Genomic DNA, 26983 nt, shown 5'->3' with positions numbered 1-26983 from the left:
TTTTACCATCCAACACACACACAATCAGATACACGTCTTTTCAAGAATTTAAAAAAAGATCTGAGATTTATTGGAGGGGTTTCAAGGCATATATATGATGAATAGTAAATATGAGAGACGGCAAGAAATGATGACCTTTGTACAGAATATAAAAACATCTCTACCACAGAACAGAACTAATGATGTTCATGTGAAACAGTAAATATCATACAATACAAACTGCATCTCCAACGTTTAGCACATTCTTTGAGAAAAATCGGCATCGCCGTCAAAGACAGCGGTGCGTTTCCCAGAATAAGAGGTCTTGATTTATTAGAGAGGTATTACCTTGGATTCCTTCAGTCCAACAATGTTTCCACCGAACAGTGAGGGAGGGTTATTTTATCCGACGCACGAGGGATAATACAAAAGTAAAAAAAGAAATCCTTCCCCGACACGCTCTTCCTCGTCACTGCAGCTTCATTAACTATTGTTCGAGGCAAAGATTATGATGTGAACTACCGCATGGGTTGTGCATACTAACAGGAAAGGCTAAAACACACCATGGCTATGTATGAGACCGCAGGTGATGTGCTAGCAGAAGATATTTGGAAGTAATCAACAGTATCAAATAAGAATTATACTATTAATTATACGTTCTACTTGGAAGCTGCCTCACAATCAGGTGCATGGCCAGTTAATGTAACAGAAAACTATAGACATAAAAAGGCAATTGAATTTTCTTTGTTAAATGTTCTTCTGCTTTATAACCGTGTCCATGTAGAATCTGCCTGAAGGCCAAGGTGGGCAGATGTTGTATATATCATTACGCTGATATATTTTCAGGTGAGGCTAGAGTACGCTAGCTGTTCGGGCCGCTCAGATTTAAGATGTGGCTCCTGGGGTGGTGTTGACATTCTGTGTGGCCACCTGCGGTGCGACTTCGATGATGCGGGGTTTGTCGATGATGCGTGCCGTGCGATTGCCTTTCTCTACAATTCCGATGATCCACGCCTGGTGACCTTCACCGTACTTGGGAGATTTGATCTCGGCACAAAAACGGGCTGCTTGCTCGCGTGGAAGACAGATCAGCAAACCTCCTACAGAAAAAATAAGGGAGAAAAATGCAAGATTCAGATTGCTGCTTTTTGCAAGGTTAAATAAGTGAAATATGTAATAATAGCTTATTAAGAAGACTTAAATACAGGGAGGTATAAAAATAAACATACAGTGGGTTCTAAACATCTAGACCATATTGAAAACTTGCAAATAAACATTGAAAACATTTTTCCATTTTAGCTTAAACATAATTCTGAAAGGAAAAAGAAAGGTTATGGCAACTATTTCAAATGCTGTTGTTTCGAACTTTCTATTAATTCAAGAATCCTGAGATTTTTATCATGGTTTCCTGAAAAATATCAAACAGCAATAGTAAGAAATGTTTCTTGAGCACCAAGAGAGCATATTAGAATGATTTCTGAAGGATCATGTGACACTAGCTGCGTTTACATGGACACTTATAATCGGATTGACGGCTCAATCAGACTAAAAACCCTTCATGTAAACACCTTAATCGATCCGATTGAGCTCGATCCGATTGAAATTTCGATCGGATTGAAAGGGGTGGTTTACTCCTTTTGTAATCCGATCGAGAGAACATGTAAACACTTGATCGGATTGAAAACCGAAACTAAAAGGACTGCGCATGTGCAATGACGCTGAAATAGCGTAATGACGTATGACGCACGGAACGAGCTGTTCTTCCTGTTGAATAAAGTGAATATAAATGAGTGTTCCGTTATTAAAAAATTCTCGTTTCACTCAGCGTCTGTGAAGTGAAGCAGGACAACGTCCCACCAGTGCTTGTTTCAGACTCTCATCCATGGACGACTGGTTTTGGGCGCGGGGTTTTACTGCGTGATCAATATAAGCAGCACGGCAAAACGGTTCATGCTCATCGTCTCCAAATCATGACCAGAGACGGATAAATATTAAGTCTGCTGTTTAAAACAAATAAAGAAGCAATAGAGGAGAATTGTTATGCGCGAACAGCAGCATTCGTGCAGTGTGCGCATGTCAAAAAATCAATTCCGATTTGAATCTTGTGACATATAAACGCGCACATCAACCCGATTACTTTATTTATCGATCATGTAAACACCGTGTTCGGATTCATCAATCGGATTGATTTCATTCCGATTGAACCATGTAAACGCAGCTACTGAAGTAATGATGCTGAAAATTCAGCTTTGCATCACAGGAATAAATTACATTTTAAAATATATTCAAATAAAAAACAGCCCTTTTAAATTGTAATAATATTTCACAATATTACAGTTTTTACTGTAATTTTTTATCAAATAAATGCAGCCTTGGTGAGCATAAGAGACTTTTTTTTTAAACTTTTCTTTTTTTTTTTAACTCCCTGACCCCGAACTTTTGAATGGTAGTGTAACTACATTTTCTAGAATTTCTACATTATTTTTTATTAATATATTTTAGATTTTTTTTATCTATTTGATTGATTCCGTTTTTATTATTAATTTTTCATGTTTAAAATGCAGATGATTTATATAAAATTAGACATTAAATTATATTATTAAATTTTCTTCACATGTAAAATGGGTAAAATTATTTTCTTTGAAAAAAAAAAGTGCACTGCCGATCAGATCTTATACCTGAGGTCTCTGGGCAGGTGCCGTGCATAAGGCCGAACATGTTCCCGCAAGCTTTGCTGACGGCAGCCATTTTGGCGAGAACTGGCAAGTTGTGAATGACGAAGGACACCTCTGTACGCTGCTGCCGTGCCAGGTTCTGAGCGTGGCCCAGGATCCCAAACCCTGTGATGTCAGTCGCTGCATGCGCGTTGAAGGTGTGCATCAGCCCGGCAGCTGGACGGAGAGAAACAGATAAGCGTCAAACGTTTGCTGCAAACTTATTTATGAGCCGCACTCATGTGACATGCACTGACCTGTTCTGTTGAGTCGAGCCATGTTTAACATGGCCTCCTGATACGCCAGTTCAACATCCTCCTGAGTGACAACCAACTTTATCTTATTCCATTTCTCTGGCTGAGACAGAAAGAAAGATAGTTAAACCCTGTTCAAGCTATAATACAAAATTAAAAATGTCTAAAACACTCACAATGTCCAGCCACTGGTGCACAGCGACCGCCACTTGTGTTCCTAGTGGTTTGGTAAGAACCAGCACATCCCCTGGTACTGCATTATCTGGCCTAGAACATGCATAAACACACATGCACAAAATTACAGAAATGGACAGACCTATTAGTCGAGCATGTAACAATAACTCCTAAAGTACATAAAATTAGAGATAATTACATAATGAACTCATTCGGTTGGCACACTGTTGTGGCCACGCCTCCCAGGACTATCCAAGGATTTATAACAGTCTGACCACCTGTAACGGAGGTTCCCGCCTCCTCGGATGCATCCTTAAACCCCTGGATGACCAGTGGCATGACCTTATCACGCTCCTACAAAACACACATACACATCATGTGAATTTAGTTTTGCACCGCTTTCTGAAAAATATCATATTTATTAATCCTGCAAAAAAAAAATAGTCACAAAATTTTTTTTTTCTGAAATAGAACAGTTTATTGAACTTTAGACCAAATCTAAAAAATAAACTAATGAAAAAAGGCTTTTTATATGATACATCAGGCTTTTATGACTTATATAGTATGATATAACAGAATATGGCACTCACATTTGAGGAGGAAAAAAGTTTATTCAGAGGCCCAATCAGAACAAAAAATATTCAATTTGGTGCTGATATTTAATATGGCCAAACTGTTAGATTTAATTCTGATAGCTTGTAATGTAATCATCAATGTGGATTTTAATATCACTATAGAAGACAACTTACATAAAAGGCATTTAAAGGGGAACTTGGCAACTATTTCCACTTAATAAAACCGTTTAGAAATCATTTGGATGGTTAAATAACCTGTTCTGGTGAAAATAGTGACTTTTCCCCACTCCCCCCCCAGCGTTCCCAGGCGGAAAACCAACCTTGCAACATGGGGACTAACGTCCCGGGAAGTTGGAAATAGGAAGTCTCGTGAGAAGCGAGAACGAGCGAGAAACATGAACTGCTTTATGGCAATTCGACATAATTGTATGATGTATTACACCCACCTCGGTAGACATAGCTTCACACGATAAAGTTGGCTGGCTCCGATAATAACAAATGCACATGAGCAGCGGTAGAAAGGGGGAGGAGGGTGCTGCAAGTGAGTTTTTTTACGACAGTGTTGTGAAATATACGCCCCACAGCTGTAGGGGGAGCTCGATGAGAAAACATGCGACATCAAAAGTGAAAATCAGCGAAGAAATGGCTAGAGTTGCCAAGTTCCCCTTTAAATATCAGTTGTAATTCTAAATGTGATATTTAAATGCTTAGTTTGATCAAAGCTCTGTAATTTGCATTGTGGGGGTAAATCATATAATGCAATACAATACAATGATGATTAAGACAAGAGTTGTACAAGTAAATGTTCCTCAAAAGTATGATGTATATTTGTAACATGATTTTTTTTTTTTAAACAAAAAAAATTAAGTATGGTAATCAAGCAAACCTAAGCTGCTTCAGTCTAGAAAGTGTTCATCTTGAAATATTACTAACAAAGTAAAAGCTATTCTTATAAAGTTATTCACAGGTTTCAGATTTTTAGAATTATACTAAAAGATCTTTTACATGCTTAAAAAAAAAAAGTGTACACAGATTATGTACAACATAATCTGTTGTTTTTCATCAAAGTTTTGATTCTGTTGATCATATAGAGGCCTTAGAAATTTGCTTATATTATACAGTTTGCAAATATTATACAGTTATTACATTTATTTACCCCAAAACTGTAATTTACTCACAGGAGAAACGATGACTTAGTATTTTTAGGCAAACCATTCCTTGAAATAACTACACCTTGCCTGTACATTTACAGATCAGTTTCACATCTCAGTAGCACAAAAGGCTTTTCCCTCAGCCTCACCTTCTCTGTGAGTTTGTTGCTAACACCAAGAAGCATCAGCATGTTGTCGCATTCTGTTACACCCATGGCGTACAGGTCACTCAGCACATTGGCACAAGCAATTCTCCCCTAGAAGACAAGAGAATTCGTACAAAAAAACACATTTTCAGTCTGTGATGCATTACATCTTTAATGTTATTTTAAAGTGAGTATTACCATCATATATGGATCGTCCACTATGGGGTAGATATAATCTGTGGTCTGCACAAGTGACAAGCCTCCATGTCTCAGCGGAATCACACAGGTGTCCATACCAATGCCTATTGGAAGTAAACATTGTTATTTCAAAGAGGGTTAATGATTTTCCTGAAGTTTTAAGAAGTGCTGAAAGTTCATGCAATTACAAAATAATAGCTCATGCAAAAATGAAAATTCTGTTTCGTCATTTAAGATTTAGAAACTATGAAGGTCTCAATAAAGAGTATAATGACAAATGTTCCTCTTTTTTGAGAACCATTCCATTAAGAATTTTTTTCTCTGACCAGACTAATAAAATATCTTAAAAAAAAATTGTGTGTGGTCCAGGTAAACTGTACGTTATGGGGACAAAATGTCCCCACAAAGATGGCAATATCCAAAATCCTTGTCAGGACATTTTTTAGTCCCCATAAGGGGAAACAGCTTATAAATCATACTAAGTGATGTGTTTTGAAAATGTAAAAATGCAGAAAGCTTTCTGTGATGGGTAGGTTTAGGGGTAGGGTTAGTGTAGGGGGATAGAATATACAGTTTGAACAGTATAAAAATCATTCTATATATGAAAAGTCCCCACAAAACATGAAAACACAATGTGTGTGTGTGTGTGTACCTAGTCTGGGCATTACAGCCCCGAGGAACTGCTCATCTTCCTGATAATGGTTTTCCTGCAGGGATTCCAGCAATTTCTGGAGCACATCTTGAGGGACTTTGCAACCCGTTCCCTTGAGCTCTGTGAAGCGTGTTAGTCTGAAGTTCTTGTCCAGATCATAACTCTCTGGGTTAAAAGATTCCCGCACCGACATGTTTAAAAAAACAAAACGTTACTGGCACGCACAATGGCTTACAGACCTCCTTCAAACTATGGCAAATGCAATCTGAAAAAGAAAGAAATAAACATTAAAGTGTGTAAAGCTACAACATTAAGACATTGAAAGAGATCATTCAAACAAGCAAACATGCAACTAGTGACAATAATACATATAGCATTTTACTGTTTCACCCCAAATATGAATCAAAATAATGCAACTGATGCTCTGAGGTGATCCTCCCCTTTAAAAACATCAGCTCTTTTTAAAACTCTTGCTGAGCTGAAATAAACTGTCCATCCTCCCTTGTTTACATGGCAACGTTTTTCTCTCCCTCTGAATTACCGTCCCAACAGCCCCGCTCATAAAAAAACAAACAAACATTCAACCTAACAGATTTATCAAATTCTACTCTTTATTTAGACTTTATTTCCTGTTGATAAATGGTTGGTTCTTTAAAATCAGATCATGCAAGGCATTTTTATGTAGATATATGGGTGCATGCTGATTTTGAGATCTCTTGGATCCGATAGTTCGAACTGCACTGATGTGGCGCGCACTCTTTATCCAAGACTGATTCATTTAGTGATTCGATTCGTTCGAAGAGTTCTTTTCAATGAACCAGCGGAAAATTTATTTGACTCGTTTTTATTAATCACCCAAGAGTTCCCAAAGTTCTCAGCGCAACTTTTTTTTAGCACAACAAATATATTACATTTATAATGTCGATTCAGACACCAACTTATACAGTAAAGGCAGCAAACAAATACCTATAGCACAATTTAATTGTTAAGCAAACCAATGAAATACAGATATATTTTTTTTAAAAATCAGTTTGCTGAATTGTTACTCTTTCCATTTTTTTACTTAAGCTAGATGATTACCAATAGTCTTTAAAGCAGCGAAAATAAGATTTTGCCTTCATAGGTTTACATTAATAAATTCAAATATGTTAAAGAATCAACAATAAAAGATACAGGCGCTTGCAAACAGCTTGAATGAGTCATTTAAAAAAAGAATCATTTCAACCGAACAATTCGCTCATGAATCACTAATACCGCTGCACGCGTTGATCCAATGCAACGCCTCCCGCTGCTCGATCACATTTCATCGCATCTAATATATAGTATAACTTATGCACGCTAAGAAAATATTTAAAAAGTCAGATGATCCACACTTATAACAGAAGAAAGCCGGCCGCAATGTTTCTAAAAATGTCGGCGGTGGAAAAAATTAACCCTTAAAGCGCCCGCGCCATGATTGCAGTGTGCACAACAGAGAAATAATAAAGAATTAAAATTATTTGACGCACTTTACACAAATTCCGCTGAATATGTCTTCTACTGGAATAAATAAGATAGCTCTCCTCACACTTAATGCATTGTGGCACAGTTATATTCGTGCCCCATTTCCCCTTTAATTGTGCTGTTCAGTTTGTGCTTACCGGTTTCGCTCGATACAAGAGACGCGACGCTCCCGCAATGCACCGCGCGCAGAAAGGGCGCCTCGAAAATGTGCCTGAAAAGACTGACACTGAATTCAATACTTTATTTCTTGGCGAACAGCGCCATATTCGTGTTGCGTACAAGATTATTTTAACTGTTCATGTGATGATACATTAATCCCGAACATCAATTTTAGCTAATAAGTGTTCTGAGGAGATATTTGAATTAAAAAGTCGAAGTTCTACAAGGGTCCTTCTTTCCCGCGTGACGTATTCACCTCCCCTTTAAAGGAGATCGGAGTGCGGCAACAAAAAATGTCCACATTAGTTTGTACCTTTAAACTTATTGTGGTCTTGCCAGTTTTATGAGTATTTACACATTAGTTTGTACCTTTAAACTTATTGTGGTCTTGCCAGTTTTATGAGTATTTACAGATTTTTGTCTTTACTTTATATATGTATTCTTTTTGGTTACAAAATAAACTATAATTTGAATGATGATACTTGTTTTATTATACATTTCATTTTGTTTTTGTAATTTCTACATCCACAAATGCAAATATAGCCCACCAATTTTAATCTTCACAGTTTTATGAAATAAATATAGGCTATATACAATTGCAAAATCTGGCAACAAAAGCATTAAAAACATTTTAAATATATGTTTTTATGTCCTTTAAGTGTTGTGGTTCTGTTTCTTCAGTGTGACAGAAAATTTAACTTGATGAATTTTTGAATATGGACACTTGACTGTATGGTGGGGGAAAACAAGCATATTTGAAACAGGTTTAGATCAACCATTTAGGACACAGCCATAGTATTTATTTGACGTCTTAGACCAAACAACTAAACGTTAAATTGAGCTTTATCTTTTTTTAAAACAGGCATATTAAAAAGGAGATACAGATATAATATCTGTGCTCTTAAAGGAATAGTCACGCTTAAGCGTTTTCAACCGCATCTGCAGCATTCATTTTGAGTTATATCTCAGTTTGGGAAAGCAAACATCAGTCTGAGGTGACAGTTGTGCACTTACAGTGGACGTCTAAGGGGCAAATGTGCAATGTAACTGCATTTCTGTGTGTGCATTTAGAACTGCTTTTACAAACAGACATGACTTGAGCCACAGATGCTATCCAAAAAGCTTAACTAGTATTTAACCCAGATATTAACATGAATAGTTATTCAAGCATTATTGACCGTGAGGTAAAAACCCTTTGTTACACAGACGCAGGACAATGTTCATATTCACTCATTTGTACACATTCAATAGACACTAAACCCTCTTACACAGGAAGTCAAACAGTTACATTTCTACATAACCAGTCAGCCAGATTATATAACCGACGACACATTAGTAAGACTGTGCAGCAAATGTGACATTAAGTACAATTAATATAGAAACTGCAACATATTTCACCAGAAAGTGTCAATAAACAGCACAACCGTGAAATGACATCAGTTTGTTGCTTGGCATGGCAGAGTGAATTAAAGGCACAGTCATGTTTTTTTTCAGCAGTTCTGCTGATATCTGTTGGTGAAGCATTTGGATGAAGCTGAAAAACTACAAACACTTCCATATATTAAAGGGTTAGTTCACCCAAAAATGAAAATTCTGTCAGTAATTACTCTCCCTCATGTTGTTCCAACCCCGTAAGACTTTCGTTCATCTTTGGAACACGAATTAAGATATTTTTGATTAAATCTGAGAGCTGGATCACTCCTCCATATAGGCTTCTTAAGGGATCGAAACTGACCGGCCCAAAAGTTATGAAAGACATCGTTAAAATAGTCCAAGTGACTACAGTGGCTCAATCTTAAGTTTATCAAGCGACGAGAATACTTTTTGTGCGCAAAAAAACAAACAAAAATAACGATTTTATTCAATTAATCATTTCCTTCTCTGTGGGCCTGATATTTCATGTAGTGATATTGCGCAAACCTTCTAGGTTGCACGTCACACGCAGGCTCACTATTGGCCGACGCTGGTCATGTGTGTGATGTGTGACGTACAACCTAGAAGCTTTGCGCAGTTCCACTACGTGGAATATCACGGCCGTACAGAGAAGGAAATGAATAGTTGAATAAAGTCGTTATTTTTGTTTGTTTTTTTGAACACAAAAAGTATTCTCGTCGCTTGAAGAATTGAGCTTGAAGAATTAAGATTGAGCCACTGTAGTCACTTGGACTATTTTAACGATGTCTTTCATAACTTTTGGGCCGGCCAGTTTCGAACCCTTAAGAAGCCTATGGAGGAGTGATCCAGCTCTCAGATTTAATCAAAAATATCTTAATTTGTGTTCCGATAATGAACGAACGTCTTACGGGGTTGGAACAACATGAGGGTGAGTAATTACTGACAGAATTTTCATTTTTGGGTGAACTAACCCTTTAATAGAAGACAACTAGTGACATCTGGGACGACCCACTTTAAAATGATCAAATGAGAGTACTTGTGTTACAAAAGTGTGTCCATAGTTGTCGGGAATGCCAGCAGGGGTCCTACTGATCAGCCAAATGTTGCCCGTTCTTTCCACACAAACATTCTGTCTGTTACACAGCTGACCATGAGAATTTCAAAGCCATATCTGTCGACACGTGCTACAGTCTATACAGACGAAACTATTAAAAATGACTCCTTTGTGGGGGTCGGAGATTGCATTTTGTTGAAAACAATCTCTTCTCAGGCAGTGTCCATAGCAACTAGACATTCTGTTCTCTCATAAACAGCACCTGCGGTACAAAAGAAAGTGTTACTTAAGAACAATGGTACTTTTGGAGAGTGAGATAAAGGTGCATGTGCATTGCCATACCATTTTGCATCACAGTTTCCACTTTATCAACAGTTTTCTCTGAAAAAAAAAAATAATAATAAAAAAATAATTATTCCAAATTCCAAAAAGGAATAAAGATGATACAATACTAGTGGGAATAGTATTCCAATGGACTTTTTTCCCTAAAGTTATTTAAGAAAAGTTGTTATCTTTAACTCGTGGACATAACCAGTCTAATATGATTTGGTATTGCAAAGAATGCTGGGATATTGTGAGGTAAGGCACATCAATATGAAGCGCTTTCATTCATGCTGTGTGTGTGGGTTTGGGTCAATGTGTCTGAGTACCTGTTTTGTGCTGAATATCACTACTGTCTGAGGTTGTCTCTGCTGCAAATCAATAAAAATAAATCAAATGAATGATAACATTTGATAAATTAATTTTTTAATGATCAATTAATTATTTTAAAAGGACTCAACTAGCAAACCATCAATCATGAAGCAGCAGCATTGTTACAACAGCATTGCTCTCTCTCTTTCTTTTTCCCTTGCCCTGTCTTTTTAATGCCTCATGCCATATATATTTCTCTTTCTCACATTCTCACCTCTTTTTAAGCGTCGACGGGCTAGTTTAATCTGGTCTTGCAGAATCTGGACCCAGTCTCTAGGGCCGGGAAGCTTCTCAATTCCATTGGCAGTGCAATACTTTTCTGTGAACACTAGATTCATACACACAGAAACAAATTACAGATTAAAAAACATTATATATATACACATTTTATTACAGATTTTATTTACATACATACATACACATGGATCACTTTATTAGGTACACCTGTTCAACAGCTCGTTAATGCAAATATCTATTCAGCCAATCACGTGGCAAAAAACATTAATGTAGACATGGTCAAGACAATCTGCTAAGCTGATAGGAAGTCAACAGTAACTGAAAGTCACGCGTTACAACCAAGGTCTGTACAAGAGCATCTCTGAACGCACAACACATCGTACCTTGAAGCAGATGAGCTAGGTGTCAGTCCTGTCAGCTAAGAACAGGAAACTGATCTCACAATTCACACGGGCTCACCAAAAGCGGACAATAGAAGATGGGAAAAATGTTGCCTGGTCTGATGAGTCTCAATTTCTGCTGCGACATTCAGATGGTAGGGTCAGAATTTGGCATAAGCAGCATGAAAACATGGATCCATCCTGCCTTGAATAAGCGGTTCAGGCTGTGCTGGTGTTGTAATGGTGTGTGGGATATTTTCTTGGCACACTTTGGGCCCCTTTCTACCAATGGAGCCACAGCCTACCCAAGTATTATTGCTGACCATGTCCACCCCCTTCATGACCACAGACACATCTTCTGATGGCTATTCTAGCAGGATAACGCTCCATGTCACAAAGCTTAAATCATCTCAAACTGGTTTCTTGAAAATGACAATGAGTTCAGTATACTCAAATGGCCTCCACAGTCACCAGATCTCAATCTAATAGAGCACCTTTGGAATGTGATGGAACGGGAGATTCGCATCATGGATGTGCAGCTGACAAATCTATTTCATGTCAATATAGACCAAAATCTCTAAGGAATGTTTCACCTTGTTAAATCTATGCCACAAATAATTAAGGCAGTTCTGAAGGGAAAAGTACTACAGTAGCAAGGTGTACCTAATAGCGGCCGGTGATTGAGGTGGAAATACATATGTATATATACAAAAGTCTTGCTGTGAAATGTTTTGCACCACATGGGTTAATATTTGATTATCTAATGCATTGACATTTTTTTAAGTGTCCAAATATGTTTTTTTTTAGAGCTACTGTATAAATTCATCATAATGTTCTCTACATTGATGTTGAGTAAATTCAAGTCTGGTTTATTTATTTTCACACACCTTTAATGGCTCCAACTATGTTTTGATCGAGTCCTTTCCTGGTGTCATTCAGACCTCTCTTCCTCTTGCCGTTGGGCAGTGAATTCGCCAGAATTGTATCATCAAAGAACGCACACACCAGTTTCCTGAAGAGCAGGCTGCCAGAGCGTGTGTAGTTCAGTAAGATAGAGTCCAACTGTGCTTTAGGAATAAATATGTCATAATCCTCGGCCAACTGTACCTCCGGCTGGGAGAGACAGACGGGCGAGATATTAATAAAAGTCATTAATACACACTCATACAGTGACACACTACATACACTGTACTCATTCCACAATTGCACCTTTAGTCAGATGAGACAAAAATAGAAGATATATACACAGAAAAAAAAAAACAGTCATTTCTAAGTAATTTACATTACTCATTATACTCATATACACAGTTGTCGGTACAAACACAACGCCTAGGGAGTTGTGAAACTTAGAAAGAAAGACATGCTTAGAAAGACATGCTTCTTTCTTTTGCTTAGAAAGAAAGACATGGCCATAATCTGATGGGTGCAAACATGGTCCAAAACAAAAAACCTTGCCAAGAGTAAAAATGTGGGTTGGCAAGTAAATAAAACTGTCTGACTGGTCCTTCTGAAACATGCCGGGTTAATGAGGAACGAGGAAGCTTCCTGAGGTGTGATGAGCAAGATTACGCAGGTGTGTCCTTCACTCACATCATAATGCCAGTGATACACTTAAAGACTAGCTGAAACATTCTAAGACTGAACTGAACACACTTACAGACCGTTTCCAACGACTGGAGCAGATTTTAAACACTGACTGTGAACACCGACTGAACGCGACTCGGCGTGTGTGGGCATGATCAGTCGTAAGTATAAAATTACATTCATAATCGGCTTTACAGTTGTTAAGTGTGTAAGGGGGTGGAGCTAAGACGCGAGTAAAGGACACAAGGATGCACAAATATTATATTATATTATATTTAAAAAAGTAACTTTTGATGACAAACAATTTTTCACAATTCACCAATCCCTGGGTACAAATGTATTCACTCTCGCACGCATTCACAGCGGTGTACCTCTGTGGTGCTTTGGCCTCTGGTGACGCTGTAGTGAGAGGGAGGTGTCTTCACACTGGGAATGGGATCTGGGATAAATGTTGCCAGTGTGTCCTCTCTGGACTGATTACTCTCAGTAACAGTATCAACCTCAGCAGGTGGAGACAGAGGTGTGCCTTTTTTAGTGGCCGTAGTCAGAAGTGTCACTCTGTGACCTGGCCTCCTCTTTCGAGTCCTCCTCCTGGAGATAGAGGCTCGGGACGAGGAAAGTGAGACCTGGGAGACCTGTTTGTCCTGGGTCCCTGAGAGTACAGCAGAACACGGGTAAATGCGCTGTAGGTGCGTTCAGATGAGTTTAGGGGTATGATTTACCTCTCTGAGTTTGGATTAGTTTCCTCATGGTACGTAACTCCAGCAGAATGGCCTGCAGGGTGCTCTTGCAGTTGCACATACAGCAGCTGGGCTCAGTTGCCATGGCAGCAGGCGCAGGGGGCAAGGCCGTGTCTGAATCAGAACACAGATGCATCGTCAACACAACGCCCATCACTGATGATGTCTCACACCCAGAGGCTCCAAGCACCCGGCACAAAAGCCACCTGACTCTCTGACTCCAGACTGACAGTGAGAGAGTTATTGTTTCTTTTTGTGTGTACAGAAGAAAGACATTACGTGTTTGCTGTGTTATCCAAAGCTGTCTAGACAGTCTGCGGTGCCAGACAGTACATCTTTCTGCAGCCAACAGTCACATAATACAACTTCCCCTGGAAAGAATCCCAAAGGGGGTTCATGTAATATCTTCCTGTTTTCCTATGTGAAGCCCTTCAAACTCTAAACTATAGATGTTAAGAGAAGTGGTGTGGTTTAGTAGCAAAACTCTGGACTGGAAACTGAAAATACAATAAAATGTACAAAAATAAAATAAAGTGCTCTCAAAAATCAAATGTACTAAAATCAAATCAAATATATCATTATAAAATTAATCATGTTTAGTAATGTCTCACTGTTATTGAATTATATTATGAAATGTCCAAGTAGCACGAGCAACCAAATAATGCCAACTTCAGTTTTCTACATAAAGTAACCACAGCTGTAGGTCATTATATTAACCATTGACATTCACAAAGTATTCTTTTTTTCTTAATTTTGAACAATATATTGATTGTCTTACCTAGTAATGAATTGAGTGAATTTATATGGGTTCAATTCACAGGCAGTGCCTAAACTGATAAAATGTTTAGCTCAAAAGTCATTTCGGATAAAAATGTCTGCTAAATGCATTTATGTAAATGTCAAAATTTAAGGCAAACTTCTTTTTTTTGTGAAAATGTTTCCTGAAAATGTGCTTGTGCTATATTTCTTAAAAATAAATGCCACTTTTTTTAACCCTGAATGCACATTTCGAACTTAAATGGTTGTAATTCAAGAATGCTTTGGAATATAGATGTAAGATTGGTCTTGTTTTAAACAAGATTTTTGTAGAAGTGAAATACATTAAGAAAGTGAAACAGAAAAAAAGTTATAGAAGTTTGAGTTTATGGAAATGTACAATGTAAAAACATTTATTATTCATATTTTATATAAAATATATATTTTCAAAACCTGGGCTACTCTAAAACTGCAGAAAAATCAAAGCCAAAAAACGGACAAGTTGTGTATCAAATTTTAGGTTGATATCTCAAAAAATGTAGCCTGGGAAAACCCAGACAACTTCCGGCAAATTTAGATTTGCTCTGAAAGTTAGTCTGGCAAAGAGCTCATTCAAGCCCATTTCCAATCCATTGAAATCGCGGCACCAATCAGAAACGTTGGGGCGGGCTTTACACGATGACGACAGCGCTGGGATCTTGAAGCAGATTTTAGCCTACATTACAAAGATGGATGCCGCCGTCGAACATCACTCGTTCGCATCAGCTATCGCGTCTGTTTTAAGCGATTTGAACGTTTCATTTTAGTAAAAAACCGACTCAAGAACAACACTCGGAGATGGTTGTGCCGGCGCTCTGCATACGTCATCTCCTTCATCGCTCTGATTGGGTTTAGGTCTATCTGCGACGTCCGTTGGTGACGCCCCTCTGGAAATGATTTGTCTATGACGCTTTGCCAGACCATAACTCAGTTACAACTGAGAATGGTCTGGTTTTAACCAGGCTACAAAAAATGAGCTTTCAGTAAGATTTTGTTTGGGTGCAGTACCAAACTTTTTCACTAGATGACAACCAGACTCCATTACTGCCCATATAAGGGCGCACCATTTCCATGTGTTTTGAGTTATCTGAACCATTATTTCCACAATTTTCATACAATTTATGAAGTAGACATGCTATTCAGAAGTAATATGGGAAGTTTGGCAGATTTTGATATAAATTCAACCTCTAAGAAACATACAAAGAACACGCATGTGCGTTATAGCTCACTGCCACATCACAAATGGTGAATTTATTATTTTTTTCTTTATATTTAAAACATTTTCAGACCTTTTTTTCTAAAATAATTTAATGGATGGTATCTTTTGAACTCTTGGCATGAAAACAAACTGAGGTTTCTACCATTTTTTCATGATTTTTCATGTTCATTGCTATTTCAAAATAAAGGTCTGAACACGCCTTAGGAGTATGAAAATATTCTTCTTGCAAATTGATAAATTACAGCTCCTCTGCAATTTATTTTGAAAATCAGTCACCAAATATGGAAACTAGAGATTGTAAGCTTTCAAATGATATATAGTTTGTCAATATTACTTAAGGTTTTTACTAAGATATTATTGTTTTAAAAATATAATGGCAAACGGTGCAATGAAATTCATACACTGTAAAACAAAATGCTGCCTTGTTTTTTGTAATTTAATCAACTTGGATGTTTAAGTCATTTCAACTTAAATTACATTAAACTGACTAATTGAATTTTTGAACAAAATTTAAAAATTTGTTGAATCTTGTATAACTTATAAAAAAAAAGTTCAAATAAAATAGCCCAATTTATATTGATGAGTTAAAGCAATGTAAAACCATATGTTGTCATAACTTATTGATCATATAATCTTTAACAGTGTACATTTTTAAGTGTGACTTAATTGTCCAAATACTTTTTGGGGCCATGCAAATACCATCGTGTAATATACATACCTAAACATGGCTCTGTTTTGCATTTGATATAGATTTTTCTCACTTAACAAATCTTCTGAAGATTACAAAATCTCTGCATTACTTAGAGACTCACCATTAGTTTTCAAGTGGTTGAGCATCCTCTGGGTTTTGGAGCGTGTGCCGTACTGGCAGTGAGCCAGAGGCAGGACTGAGCTCCAGCCGTACTGGAGATGTTCAGGAGCCGGGCTCTGTGCCACGGGCAGGCTGAGAGCCTCTTCCTGTGGCTCTTGTTTCAGGGTCTCTCCCTCTCGTCCAACTCGCTGGTACACTCGTCCTGTCTTGTCACTCAGCAAGCGCATCATGCCTGTTATCTGTTTCTTTATCTCCATCCCTTCGTCACCTAACCAGACTGAGAGACACAGTTAACACAGAGAGCCTGAACATGTCATGAAGTGTGTGATGAACGATAGTATACCTTCACTCTCAGATGCTGCTTCTCCTTCAGTGTCATTCTGGTCTACATCATCCATTTCATGGCAAAAATCTAAACGGTCAGAAAAACAGAAAAGCTGAGGGAAAGACAAGAAAAGTATGATCTATCTATCCATCCATCCATCCATCCATCCATCCATCCATCCATCCATCCATCCATCCATCTATCTATCCATCCATCCATCCATCTATCTATCTATCTATCTATCTATCTATCTATCTATCTATCTATCTATCTATCTATCTATCTATCTATCTATCTATCTATCTATCTATCTATCTATCTATCTATCTATCTATCCATCCATCCATCCATCCATCTATCTATCTAATATCATGCCAAACATTTCATGCTTTATGACTATTCTTATAAGAACTAACTAAACAAAATGTCAAATTAAAATAATGTTCAAAATGTTTACATTACTTGTGTTTGGGGTCCACTATACATAACAGATATGCATAAATATATATGAAACTAATGACATAAAAATGCAACGAAAATTGATCATCTGGCTGGTACACACTGTATAACTGCACTCTTTCCAATTTTTTATTTTAATTTTAATCATTATTATTGTGTATATACAGTATCTGTCTCCCATGAAGTATAAAGAGTATAAACATCACATAAGAAATATACCGTAATAAATTATATACCATATATCCATATCTGTTTTATATCACAAATCATTTGGGTGGTTTTGTTTGTTTGTTTGTTTGTTTGTTTTTTTCAGCCATATCCACATTTTTGAAAGTGCATGCATATGGCTGAGTTTTGATTAGATCAGAGAGAGAATTTTTTTTTAAATAAATAAGGGAAAATAAAAGTATTCACATAAAGCATGAGGTCTCTAGGACATTAAACATAAAACCAATACATTCAATGTGACAGAACGTGTGTTTCAGCATTTCTTTTACAGTAAATTAATTTAAATAAACATAACAAAAAACAAAAATAGACGACTGCATACGTTTGAATTAGTTGTAAAAAAAAACTGCATGGATTAAAACAAATATGGTTTTAGATTAAGGATGGATAAGACAACATGCTGACTGACATGCCATGTACTCTTGCTGTGATGTCACTCTCAACAGAAGCTGTATGCGTGACGTATGTGCGGTGCAGATGTGATGAAGTGATGCTGCAGGACCACCTGTAGGTTGCGTGACTGTGAAGATCTTCATCCACACCATCATCACATTCACGCATGCAGCAAACAGACCTTTATTCTATTCTATCACACTTGAAGAAGAGCACTGGACAAACTAAATGCATCAGAAGATAAAAAAATAATTGACTATGGACGCTGCTGAAAAACACGCGATTAAATCTAACGAAGATTCAAAATGAAGCGTCTGACATTGTGATGATGCGAGCAGGACAATGAGGGAATGATACATTGTCTCACAGGTGCATTCCAGAGTGCTGACGTAACGCCTCCGATGTGCTCTATTGTCTGCTGTCATCTTCCAGGACTGAATGTCCGCTTACCTGCATCATTCACCAGTTTAAAGCTCTGAGATTTCCTGCTCCGCTTCCTCTCCACAAACTCCATTTTAAGGGCAGAGCGGTGAAGAGGCAGAATCCAGCCCAGTTCATCAGCACACAGGCTCTTTAATCACTGACAAACTCATTAAGTCCAGCTGATGAAGAGTGAAGCGAATGAGCTTTAATAATAATCGCGCGTCTCTCTGGACTGATGATGGTGAGGAGGAGGAGGAGGAGGAGGAGGAGGAGGATGATGGACAGGACGCGTTTACATTCTCCTGCGGGGCTGCTCGTTTATGATGTAAATAAATAAACCTCTTAATTTTTTCAGAATTCGTCACGTCTATTCCTTTGCGCCACCTGATGGTCGCTCGCTAATATTTGTGGGGCGCAAATATGAGGGTCCAGACTTACATCAGACAGACTGGAGGAAAATGACTGTTCTGTTGTGAAGAGTGGAAGAAACTTTGAGTCTAGTCTGTGACTACTCCCACAAAAGGACAATGCGTTGAAATACATTACATGACCAATAAGTTATGACAACATAGGCTATGTTTTTATATTGTTGTATATCATTTTGATGAGTTAAAATATTTATATAAAAAAATAAGATTCAACTATTTTTTTAAATTCGGTTTAATGTAATATTACATTAAAAATGTAAGTCATTACATTCGAAATGACTTAAATATCCAAGCTGATTATAGGCCTACGTAAAAATTAAAGGCAACAAATTAGAGTAAACTTTTTTCTTTTTTTTATGGTGTATTTTTTATGCTTATAATAAATGAGAGATTAGTGAAAAGGGAATAGGGGAAATTAAAAAGAAAAAATTCTAAGATATTAAATATTTTAATTCATAAATATATTTAAATAAATAAAATGAGCCTAAAATGTATCGATTTAAAATAAACCTGGAACATCATAAAATAATGTAGTGAACAACTGTTGTTTAATTAACGAGCAATATAAGTAATAGGCCTATATGCACACACACACGCGTACACGCACGCACGCGTACACACACACACACACACACACACACACACACACACACACACACACACACACACACACACACACACACACACACACACACACACACACACACACACACACACACACACACACACACACACACACACACACACACACACACACACGGACCATATTCAACCTTAAGTGTATTAGAAATTAACATTAAGTCAATTAAAAAATGCTTTGGGTCAATGTTTCAATGCAACTGATAAAGGCCTACTATGCAAATACAAGGTAGATATGTTTAATATATTAAATGAAGAAGTCTGCTTCTCCACAGATTATATTCAGAAGGTTTTCAAAAAAGATAAAAATACAAACTGAGTTGTTTCTTGTATTTTATATTGCGACATGAACTCTGATTCCAAGCACCGATCAAACTTTTTTAGCGTCTTTCTCGGATTTATCCACTAGATGGCAGTAATGACTCAGATTGATCTCCAGCAGTCTGCACGAATGGAAGCAGTGGACGGAAGTGTAAACTGCTTCCCGTTGAATGTTTATGTGAAAAAAAGTGACATATTTTGCCATACAATCTTTAGTATTTTTGTCATTTTGTTGAGTTATGGACATCCTCAAAGCAGAGATCGCGAGGAAAAGAAAGCTTATAGAGGACAAAGATCTCATAGACGTGAGTATCGACTGTTCTAGAACGTTTTATAGTTCGACCCTTTAACTTAGCTCGTTGTGTTTTTACAGCTGTGTTTTTAACGTTTATGCAGTAAGTTAGTGTGCGTATATGTAGGTTTGTGTAATGATGTACCCGTCCCTTGCTGTTTCTCCAGGACTCAAAGAAATACTTCAAAAGGGCTGATCTCGCGCGAAAGGAAGAGGAAGAATATTATAGGAGATGTGGATACAAGGTACAAACTTCAGCTGTGAATATAGACAACTTAACCATGGTTTATTATAGTAAAAGTGTAGTAGCCATTTTTTTTTTTTTTTTTTTTGTCGGATTGATTAACATTTGTATAACCACAGCCAGGTTACTACAAATAACGTTATCATGCTTAAACTATGGTTAGTGTCGTAAAACCGTGGTTACCATGGTTTAACTATAGGAAACATGTTTCTTGGTTCAATGTGTAATACAAATGGTTACCTTTTGTATTACACATAGACCTTTGCAAAAATATAAATATACAAGGTCCCTTTAGGGGCTCCGTAGTAAACACCTTTAACCACATTGTATTTGTAATGTAATCCGTCCTGATAATATATCTATAATAACAGACTTTCTGTCTTTTAGCGGCCATGGACCCCAAATATGATGATCATCCTAAAATTTAAAAGACAGCTATAAGGAAATTTAAAAAACAGCTTTCATCTATAAAGACCCAATTTATACAGTGAAAAATGAATACTATAAATATGTAAAATATTTAGTTTCCATTGTTACCTTATTATGTGTTTTACTCAGTATAGTTCTGTACTGTTAGATGTATTATTTAAATCAACGTTATTAATTATTTTAATATTTTTTAGATTTATTTTAATACATTTTATTTATTTATTTTAATATGATTACTTGTTATATTTTTACTCTGTTTTAGCAGACCCTAGTTTTTTAGTTTTATTGTTTTATTTAATTTGCTTTTGCTTTTATTTTTCGAATGATAATTTTTCATGTACATTTTATTTTACTTTTTAGTCATTTCGTTATGTGCTTTTGTCATTTTATTAGTGTTTTATTCAGTTTTAGTTTATATTAATTTCCAATAATTAATTTAATTGCTTTAAATTATTTCAGGCTATTGCCAAGGCAAACATTTCTCATTTTTGTTTAGATTGTTTTTCAATTAATATTTATATTTTATTGTATTTAAGCTTCATTTCAATTAACAAAATGTTTTTAATAGTTAAATAAAAATAACCCTGCGACAAAGAGGGCTTGCTCACTTGCCTGTCAGTCATCCACTGTAGATTTAAAAGAAATGAACTGTCCCATTTAAAATGTGTCTTCCCATACTTGTGCATTCGCTCTTTCTCTCTAGTTTTCTCCTCCAGCAGCAGTGTCTTCTGTCTGCTGTGTATCTTCTCATATTGTCTTTCCTGCTGTTTGTGTGTGTGTTCTGTGAGTTTAGGTTTCTAATGAGCAGCCTGTGAGACAGGTAGGGCTCAGGCAGACAGAATGCATGCTGCCAGAGAGATGTTTGACTGGGTTTCGGTTTCGGCATGACTGAAGAACATTTGTGTTTAATTGCCTTTGCTCCCAGTGTTGCACAAAGCTGAAGGCAGCACTATCCGAATTTTTAGCCCAGCCTGCATAATGACCACAGTAAAATCATGTGACAGAGGTGCCTACCCCGGAGCAAATCACAAGTTGCTTAAATTCTAGATGTCTCGCCTGCTCTTTCATTTGTGCAATGCTCTTTTTGTTTTGTTTTAACTTCCCTATTCGGTTTTGATTTAGCAGTGCACTGCATGCATGGTGTGTTAAATTCAAATCAGTGTCAAGAAATACAGCTTCAGTGACAGATTCCTTGCTGTTCACCCATTGCATCTTGGGAGAATTATGTGCGCTCATACTTCTACAAGATTAGAATAAGATTTAATCAAATTTTAAAAATACATAGCTGCATGATTATATGGAGAAGTAACTGTTTTTGGCCTTTTTACTGGAAAATCTGGCCAGGATAGTTTTTCCTTTTTGTTGTTTATTAATTATTATTTTGCAAGCTGCCCTTCTCAATCTTACATTTATATGCTTTGCAGTGGAATCACCCTTATGTAACCGTAATTACATGGAAAAAAGAGACCATTTTCTTGTCTCTCTCTCTCTCTCTCTCTCTCTCTCTCTCTCTCTCTCTCTCTCTCTCTCTCTCTCTCTCTCTCTCTCTCTCTCTCTCTCTCTCTCTCTCTCTCTCTCTCTCTCTCTCTATATGTTGTATTTTTTTTCAAGCTGGACAAGACTGAGGATGAGGAGCCTCCATCTACATCAGCCAATCCTGTGTTAGAACTAGAGCTCACGGAGGAGAAACTGCCAATGACGCTCTCTCGACAGGAGGTGGGTCAGCCAATCAGAGCTCACCGAATGTTACTCGTATACTGTGCTTGTTTTCTTGAATGAATAATCAATCTTCGGGCTGCGCGTAGGCGGTCAGACGTCTGAGGGAACGAGGCGAGCCGGTCCGTCTGTTTGGCGAATCCGATTATGATGCTTTCCAGAGACTCCGCAAAATTGAAATTCTAGCACCAGAAGTAAACAAGGTAAGACCCAACTTTCCTCTCGCCATGTTGACACTCTTGTCGTGTGTAGTTTGTTTGTTTACAAGGAAACCACATTGAATTTTCCTGCAAGAATAAAAAATTATAACTTGCTTTGCCAGTGCTTTCAAGTATATAGTATACTATATTATTGACTCACGCTGAATACTCATTGACATAAGTCTTATGGATTACCTTGTCTGTGTGTTTAGGGTTTGAGGAATGATCTGAAGGCTGCCATGGATAAGATCGATCAGCAGTATCTGAATGAGATTGTGGGTGGAGCAGAAGGTTCAGTTTTACTGGACACACAACACGACCTCAAAGTGCATGAAGAAAATACCACCATTGAGGAGCTGGAGGTAAACCCACACACGCATAGAATCCACAACGCTAACTTCAGCTAATTTATATATCATCCATATAGCAGGTCAATTCCACAATTGGTAGAAAGATGTGTGATTAGGAGTATTTTAATCATGTTCCCGCTAGGTGGCACTATAGTCTTACATCTGAAATCGAATGTTCTCCATAACGACAAAAACAAGTAGAGTTCCCAATAATACTCCTCTCGAAAGAAATGAAAAATAAACATGAGGATCCATCAATATTTCTTTAGATGTCCAAACTTTTGTGCCCTACAGGATGCTGTTTATTCAAGCTCAATTAAGAAATTATTGTCCCTAAAATATTTTTTACAGTAAAACAGAGAACAAAAATATAAGCTTGAGACCTTTTTATTGATGTATAGTTTGTCAAGTTAATGATATTATTTTACTTTATAACTAACAGCAAATGTGTTGTTAAATTATTGAAATGTTAACCTAAAGTATCAGAGTAAACCTAAAGGGGTTTGGCTGACAACATTTTTTGGGAAGCCCTGAACTAATCTATGTACAATTATATGATAACTGGCTGTCTGTATACTAATGCTTTTATGATTTCAGTAATTGTATAATATAAGATTTGGCTCATGTCTGATGCTACATTCATGTCTAATAACCTGAATAAAACAGGATCTGGGAGCATCTCTTGGCACTGGTAATGATGTTCGAGACATGGACGTCATAAATAAAGTACTTAGGGTATGTATTTTTTAATTTACTGTGGTCTCACATTTTTTTAAATCTTGAACTGATTTTTATAGAAATGCATTCAGCCGCCAATATTCTAATTTATTAATTATTTAAATTAAGGATGTCAGTTGTGTCAAACATTACAAATGTTTAACCTGAATTTAAGGGTGAACTTTTCACCACCCTGCTCGGACATGCGCTGACTGAATGTTGTGTTGATGTGTATGTATGTGCCTCCGTCCAATCACGTGATGACATTCTCCCGGAATCAGTTTGCCTGCTTATTCTGTGGGAATCACACCTCAAGACATTCTAAGTGTAATTTTCTTCCTAAATGAACAGGATATTCATTACACATTACGGAAAATTTGGAGAATACGAAAAAGCATACTTTTACTTATTAACAATCTGCTTTCTGTCTGCTGTTCGTTTGCAAGTCAGACATAATATTATCCTTTATTCATACTGCTTCAGTAATTAATGTAAAATTTGTGTTATTTGCTTTATTTTATTTTCAGTCACACAGAAAACTTCACTGTGAAATGCAAAGAATGTTCATTAAAGATACTGCATTCTTGTATCACGCACTGGATTTTACATTATCCAAAATTGTTTATGATTGAGCCAGTGAATGTCAATTCTGGTGTATTGTTTTTCAAATAATACAGATTCTATTTTTAATATATTTTTGAAAAAAGTTGTTTCAAATTAAACGGCTAACCTACCCATTCCTTTGCATGGCTTAAAGACATTGATACATTTTCCTTCAACATCGCGACATCGTTTTTAGTCCTTTTCACGGATCCGTGTGAACGGGGATCATTTTGAAGTCTGTATCCGGAACTTTTCAAATGCTCAAAGGAAAAAAATTCCTGTTTTTAGTACATCGTTATCCTGTAAACACCCTAAATTATTAACAACAAGCGATTTTTGATTAATCGTTAGCATCCCTAATTTAATTAAATAATGATTTAATAATCACCTGATGCTTAATTTAAGCGTATAATCATTTTATTTTGTGTGCCTGTATATGCATATATATTTCTGTAGTTCTTGCTGGGCGTGTGGGCTAAAGATCTAAACAGCCGAGAGGACCATGTGAAGCGCAGTGTCCAGGGCAAGCTCGCCAGTGCCACCCAAAAACAGACCGAATCTTATCTGGAACCTCTTTTCAGAAAACTACGCAAGAAGGTACGCTGTTCTACATGCAACGTATTATTAGATATAGATTCACAAGCCTTTTGTTTATCTCATTGTGTCTTCTATATGTAGAATTTACCAGGAGACATTAAGGAGTCCATTACAGACATCATAAAGTTTATGCTGGAGAGGGAATATGTTAAGGTTTGTCTTACTGATTACAATACTTTGAATTGCAGTTCTTAATTAGTATATTTGGGAAGAAACCCGACTAACACACTGTGTACATGCAGGCAAATGATGCGTATCTGCAGATGGCTATAGGAAACGCTCCGTGGCCCATCGGTGTGACCATGGTGGGCATCCACGCTCGTACTGGACGTGAGAAGATCTTCTCCAAACACGTCGCCCATGTGCTCAATGACGAGACCCAAAGGAAATACATTCAGGTCTCAAATGACAGTATGAATAGGAGTGTTATATGAAATAGTAGTTGTGTTGTTTATCAGGTCAGTGATCGTCTTTTTTCTGGTCTTCTTTTCAGGGGCTGAAAAGATTAATGACAATCTGTCAGAAACATTTCCCAACAGATCCCTCAAAGTGTGTGGAGTACAACGCTCTGTGACGTACACTTCACAACATTCAAAGTCATGTTGTCTCTCGCTCTCTCGTGTTGTAAATAACTTATTGATTGTAAATATACCCCAGTCTTGAGAACATATGGATTTCTTTAGCAGTGGTTTTCAATCCTGGGACCCACCGGTTTGCACGTTTGTGTGCGTCTTTCTTATATAACATGCCTGATTCAGATCATCAGATTATTAGGTGAGAGTTCCATGAGTGTTACTGAGTGTCAGATAAGAGAGACAAATGTGCAGAGTGGTGGGAACCCAGGACCAGGATTGAAAACCACTGCTACAGGATTGAAAACACTACAGTGTTTTTCTTCTTTAAAAAAATAAATAAAAGCTGATGTTACTGAAGTGATTATTTTTTCATTCCATTTATTGATTCTTGATGTATTTGCACTTTAATTGACATTACTGTCATAGTGGGCCGAACGCTATGGAAAGCGTTAATTCATTTCTCTAGAGATGTAGATCTGTTCTTTGATAGAAAGATAAGACAGTCCTTTTAAGGATGAATATCAAGACGAGTTGCAATTTGATGTCATTTTCTGAGCTCCTGAGATGAGTTAAAGGAAGTGCTGAGTCACAGGAAGAGTGAGTGACTTCCTCACACTGGGAGCAAATCAGATTTAAAACATGAGTAAGCCAAATTCGCATCACATTTTGATTCTTGGATTTCCTGCTGACTTCCTGTCATTTTAAGATTTGGGAAGACTGATTCATTTTAGCTATTTGGTTGACAGATTCAATTTAAAGATGCCAATCTCAGTGGTCTCTGTGCAGCATGTTTCCCTAAACTAAGGTTTGTGAGGGAACTGCAGTGGCTTTGTAAGAATGAAAAGCTAAAATATTTTCCCCCCAGGTTGTTTAATGTATGTTTGAGCATTCCAGTTTGAAGCTACCACCCTAAAAGAGTTAGTTCCAGGAAAACACCCTGTTCAAACAATTTGTTGTCAAACTTTTCATTTCTTATGGGCATGGCATATGACTCGCACTAGTTTTACTGGTGAAAGGACTTCTCTTTTAACTAGTCTTATACATTTGACTTGTAGTCCTCTGGGCTGCATTTCTCAAAAGCATCGTAAGCCTAAGTTGATCGTAGAACAATTGCCACCATTGGTCTATACGTTCAACTTAGGTTTACGATACTTTTGGGAAATGCAGCCCTGGTTATTAGTTACTTTGACATGTAAATCAATTCACCACAGTTTTTTTTTTCTATGTGCCATTTATAGGTAGGTTTATCTTAACCAAATTATACCACTGTAATATAATTTGTTATTTGAAAAGACATTAAAATGTACAATTGTACAGAAAACACTGAAAAGTCAAATCACAAGACAAGTTTTTTTTTATTACCAATAAGATTAAAATTTATGGAATTATCCTCTAAAACAGGTGACAGCAAGGTTATGAAAAATCATTGTCCATTTTATGATTGTATTCATGCAATATTATTGTGGTGAAATTTGGCTTTTTTTATAAAAAAACACTGAAATGCAACTCAGAGAAAAATGATTTATTTTTGTATGATATATTATATTTCTAATGATAGTAAATTTAAATATGGTATATAAAAAAATGAAGGTTGGGACTTGATTTGATTTGATCGTTGTTATTTGCTATTG

General features: G+C 36.9%; 3 protein-coding genes across 6 annotated transcripts; 1 reads left to right on the top strand and 2 right to left on the bottom strand.

Moving 5' to 3' along the window:
* Positions 1-47: 47 nt before the first annotated feature.
* Positions 48-7640, bottom strand: sephs1 (selenophosphate synthetase 1). Of its 2 annotated transcripts, none has more exons than XM_056251187.1 (9): positions 7484-7640; positions 5844-6108; positions 5192-5295; positions 4997-5104; positions 3321-3475; positions 3124-3214; positions 2951-3050; positions 2658-2870; positions 48-1079 (listed from the first exon to the last, which is right to left on the bottom strand). In XM_056251187.1, the coding sequence occupies exons 2-9, from the start codon at positions 6034-6036 to the stop codon at positions 865-867; spliced, it is 1179 nt and encodes a 392-aa protein (XP_056107162.1). In that variant the 5' UTR covers positions 6037-6108; positions 7484-7640; the 3' UTR covers positions 48-864. The 2 variants fall into 2 exon arrangements, with proteins under 2 accessions (XP_056107162.1, XP_056107163.1); XM_056251188.1 differs by having other exon boundaries at positions 7352-7488.
* Positions 7641-9986: 2346 nt separating this feature from the next.
* bend7 (BEN domain containing 7) lies at positions 9987-18471 on the bottom strand. Its single transcript, XM_056251184.1, has 10 exons — positions 18269-18471; positions 16757-16825; positions 16415-16690; positions 13571-13702; positions 13220-13500; positions 12152-12377; positions 10862-10975; positions 10605-10646; positions 10297-10335; positions 9987-10216 (listed from the first exon to the last, which is right to left on the bottom strand). The coding sequence occupies exons 1-10, from the start codon at positions 18330-18332 to the stop codon at positions 10167-10169; spliced, it is 1293 nt and encodes a 430-aa protein (XP_056107159.1). The 5' UTR covers positions 18333-18471; the 3' UTR covers positions 9987-10166.
* Positions 18472-19822: 1351 nt separating this feature from the next.
* On the top strand, positions 19823-25636 carry prpf18 (PRP18 pre-mRNA processing factor 18 homolog (yeast)). Of its 3 annotated transcripts, XR_008807142.1 has the most exons (12): positions 19823-19934; positions 20089-20166; positions 21388-21414; positions 22206-22310; positions 22400-22513; positions 22723-22872; positions 23527-23595; positions 24637-24777; positions 24859-24930; positions 25020-25175; positions 25271-25506; positions 25552-25636. XR_008807142.1 is itself a non-coding variant. In XM_056251183.1 (11 exons), the coding sequence occupies exons 1-11, from the start codon at positions 19869-19871 to the stop codon at positions 25349-25351; spliced, it is 1059 nt and encodes a 352-aa protein (XP_056107158.1). In that variant the 5' UTR covers positions 19823-19868; the 3' UTR covers positions 25352-25534. The 3 variants fall into 3 exon arrangements, 1 of the variants encoding a protein (XP_056107158.1); XR_008807143.1 differs by lacking the exon at positions 21388-21414; XM_056251183.1 differs by lacking the exon at positions 25552-25636 and having other exon boundaries at positions 25271-25534.
* Positions 25637-26983: the final 1347 nt, after the last annotated feature.

This window comes from Rhinichthys klamathensis, unplaced genomic scaffold, assembly GCF_029890125.1.
Source record: "Rhinichthys klamathensis goyatoka isolate OS25496 unplaced genomic scaffold, OSU_Roscu_1.1 h1tg000078l_1, whole genome shotgun sequence".
Taxonomy (NCBI): Eukaryota; Metazoa; Chordata; class Actinopteri; order Cypriniformes; family Leuciscidae; genus Rhinichthys; species Rhinichthys klamathensis.
The sequence above is the reverse complement of the archived record's forward strand: the minus strand, read 5'-3'. Positions and strand labels throughout refer to the sequence as shown.

Bases quoted from the DNA above. Each gene is read 5' to 3' on its own strand.
- sephs1 (XM_056251187.1), bottom strand. From the start codon at position 6,036: ATGTCGGTGCGGGAATCTTTTAACCCAGAGAGTTATGATCTGGACAAG. The intron at 5,296-5,843 runs GTACACACACAC...TACTTCCAATAG, and splicing joins GGCTGTAATGCCCAGACTAG to GCATTGGTATGGACACCTGT. The intron at 1,080-2,657 runs GTATAAGATCTG...TTTTTTCTGTAG, and splicing joins CACCTGCCCAGAGACCTCAG to GAGGTTTGCTGATCTGTCTT.
- bend7 (XM_056251184.1), bottom strand. From the start codon at position 18,332: ATGGAGTTTGTGGAGAGGAAGCGGAGCAGGAAATCTCAGAGCTTTAAA. The intron at 16,826-18,268 runs GTAAGCGGACAT...CTGACCGTTTAG, and splicing joins TAAACTGGTGAATGATGCAG to ATTTTTGCCATGAAATGGAT. The intron at 10,647-10,861 runs GTGAGAATGTGA...ATTGATTTGCAG, and splicing joins CCGTCGACGCTTAAAAAGAG to CAGAGACAACCTCAGACAGT.
- prpf18 (XM_056251183.1), top strand. From the start codon at position 19,869: ATGGACATCCTCAAAGCAGAGATCGCGAGGAAAAGAAAGCTTATAGAG. The intron at 20,167-21,387 runs GTACAAACTTCA...CTGTGAGTTTAG, and splicing joins ATAGGAGATGTGGATACAAG to GTTTCTAATGAGCAGCCTGT. The intron at 22,514-22,722 runs GTAAGACCCAAC...CTGTGTGTTTAG, and splicing joins TAGCACCAGAAGTAAACAAG to GGTTTGAGGAATGATCTGAA.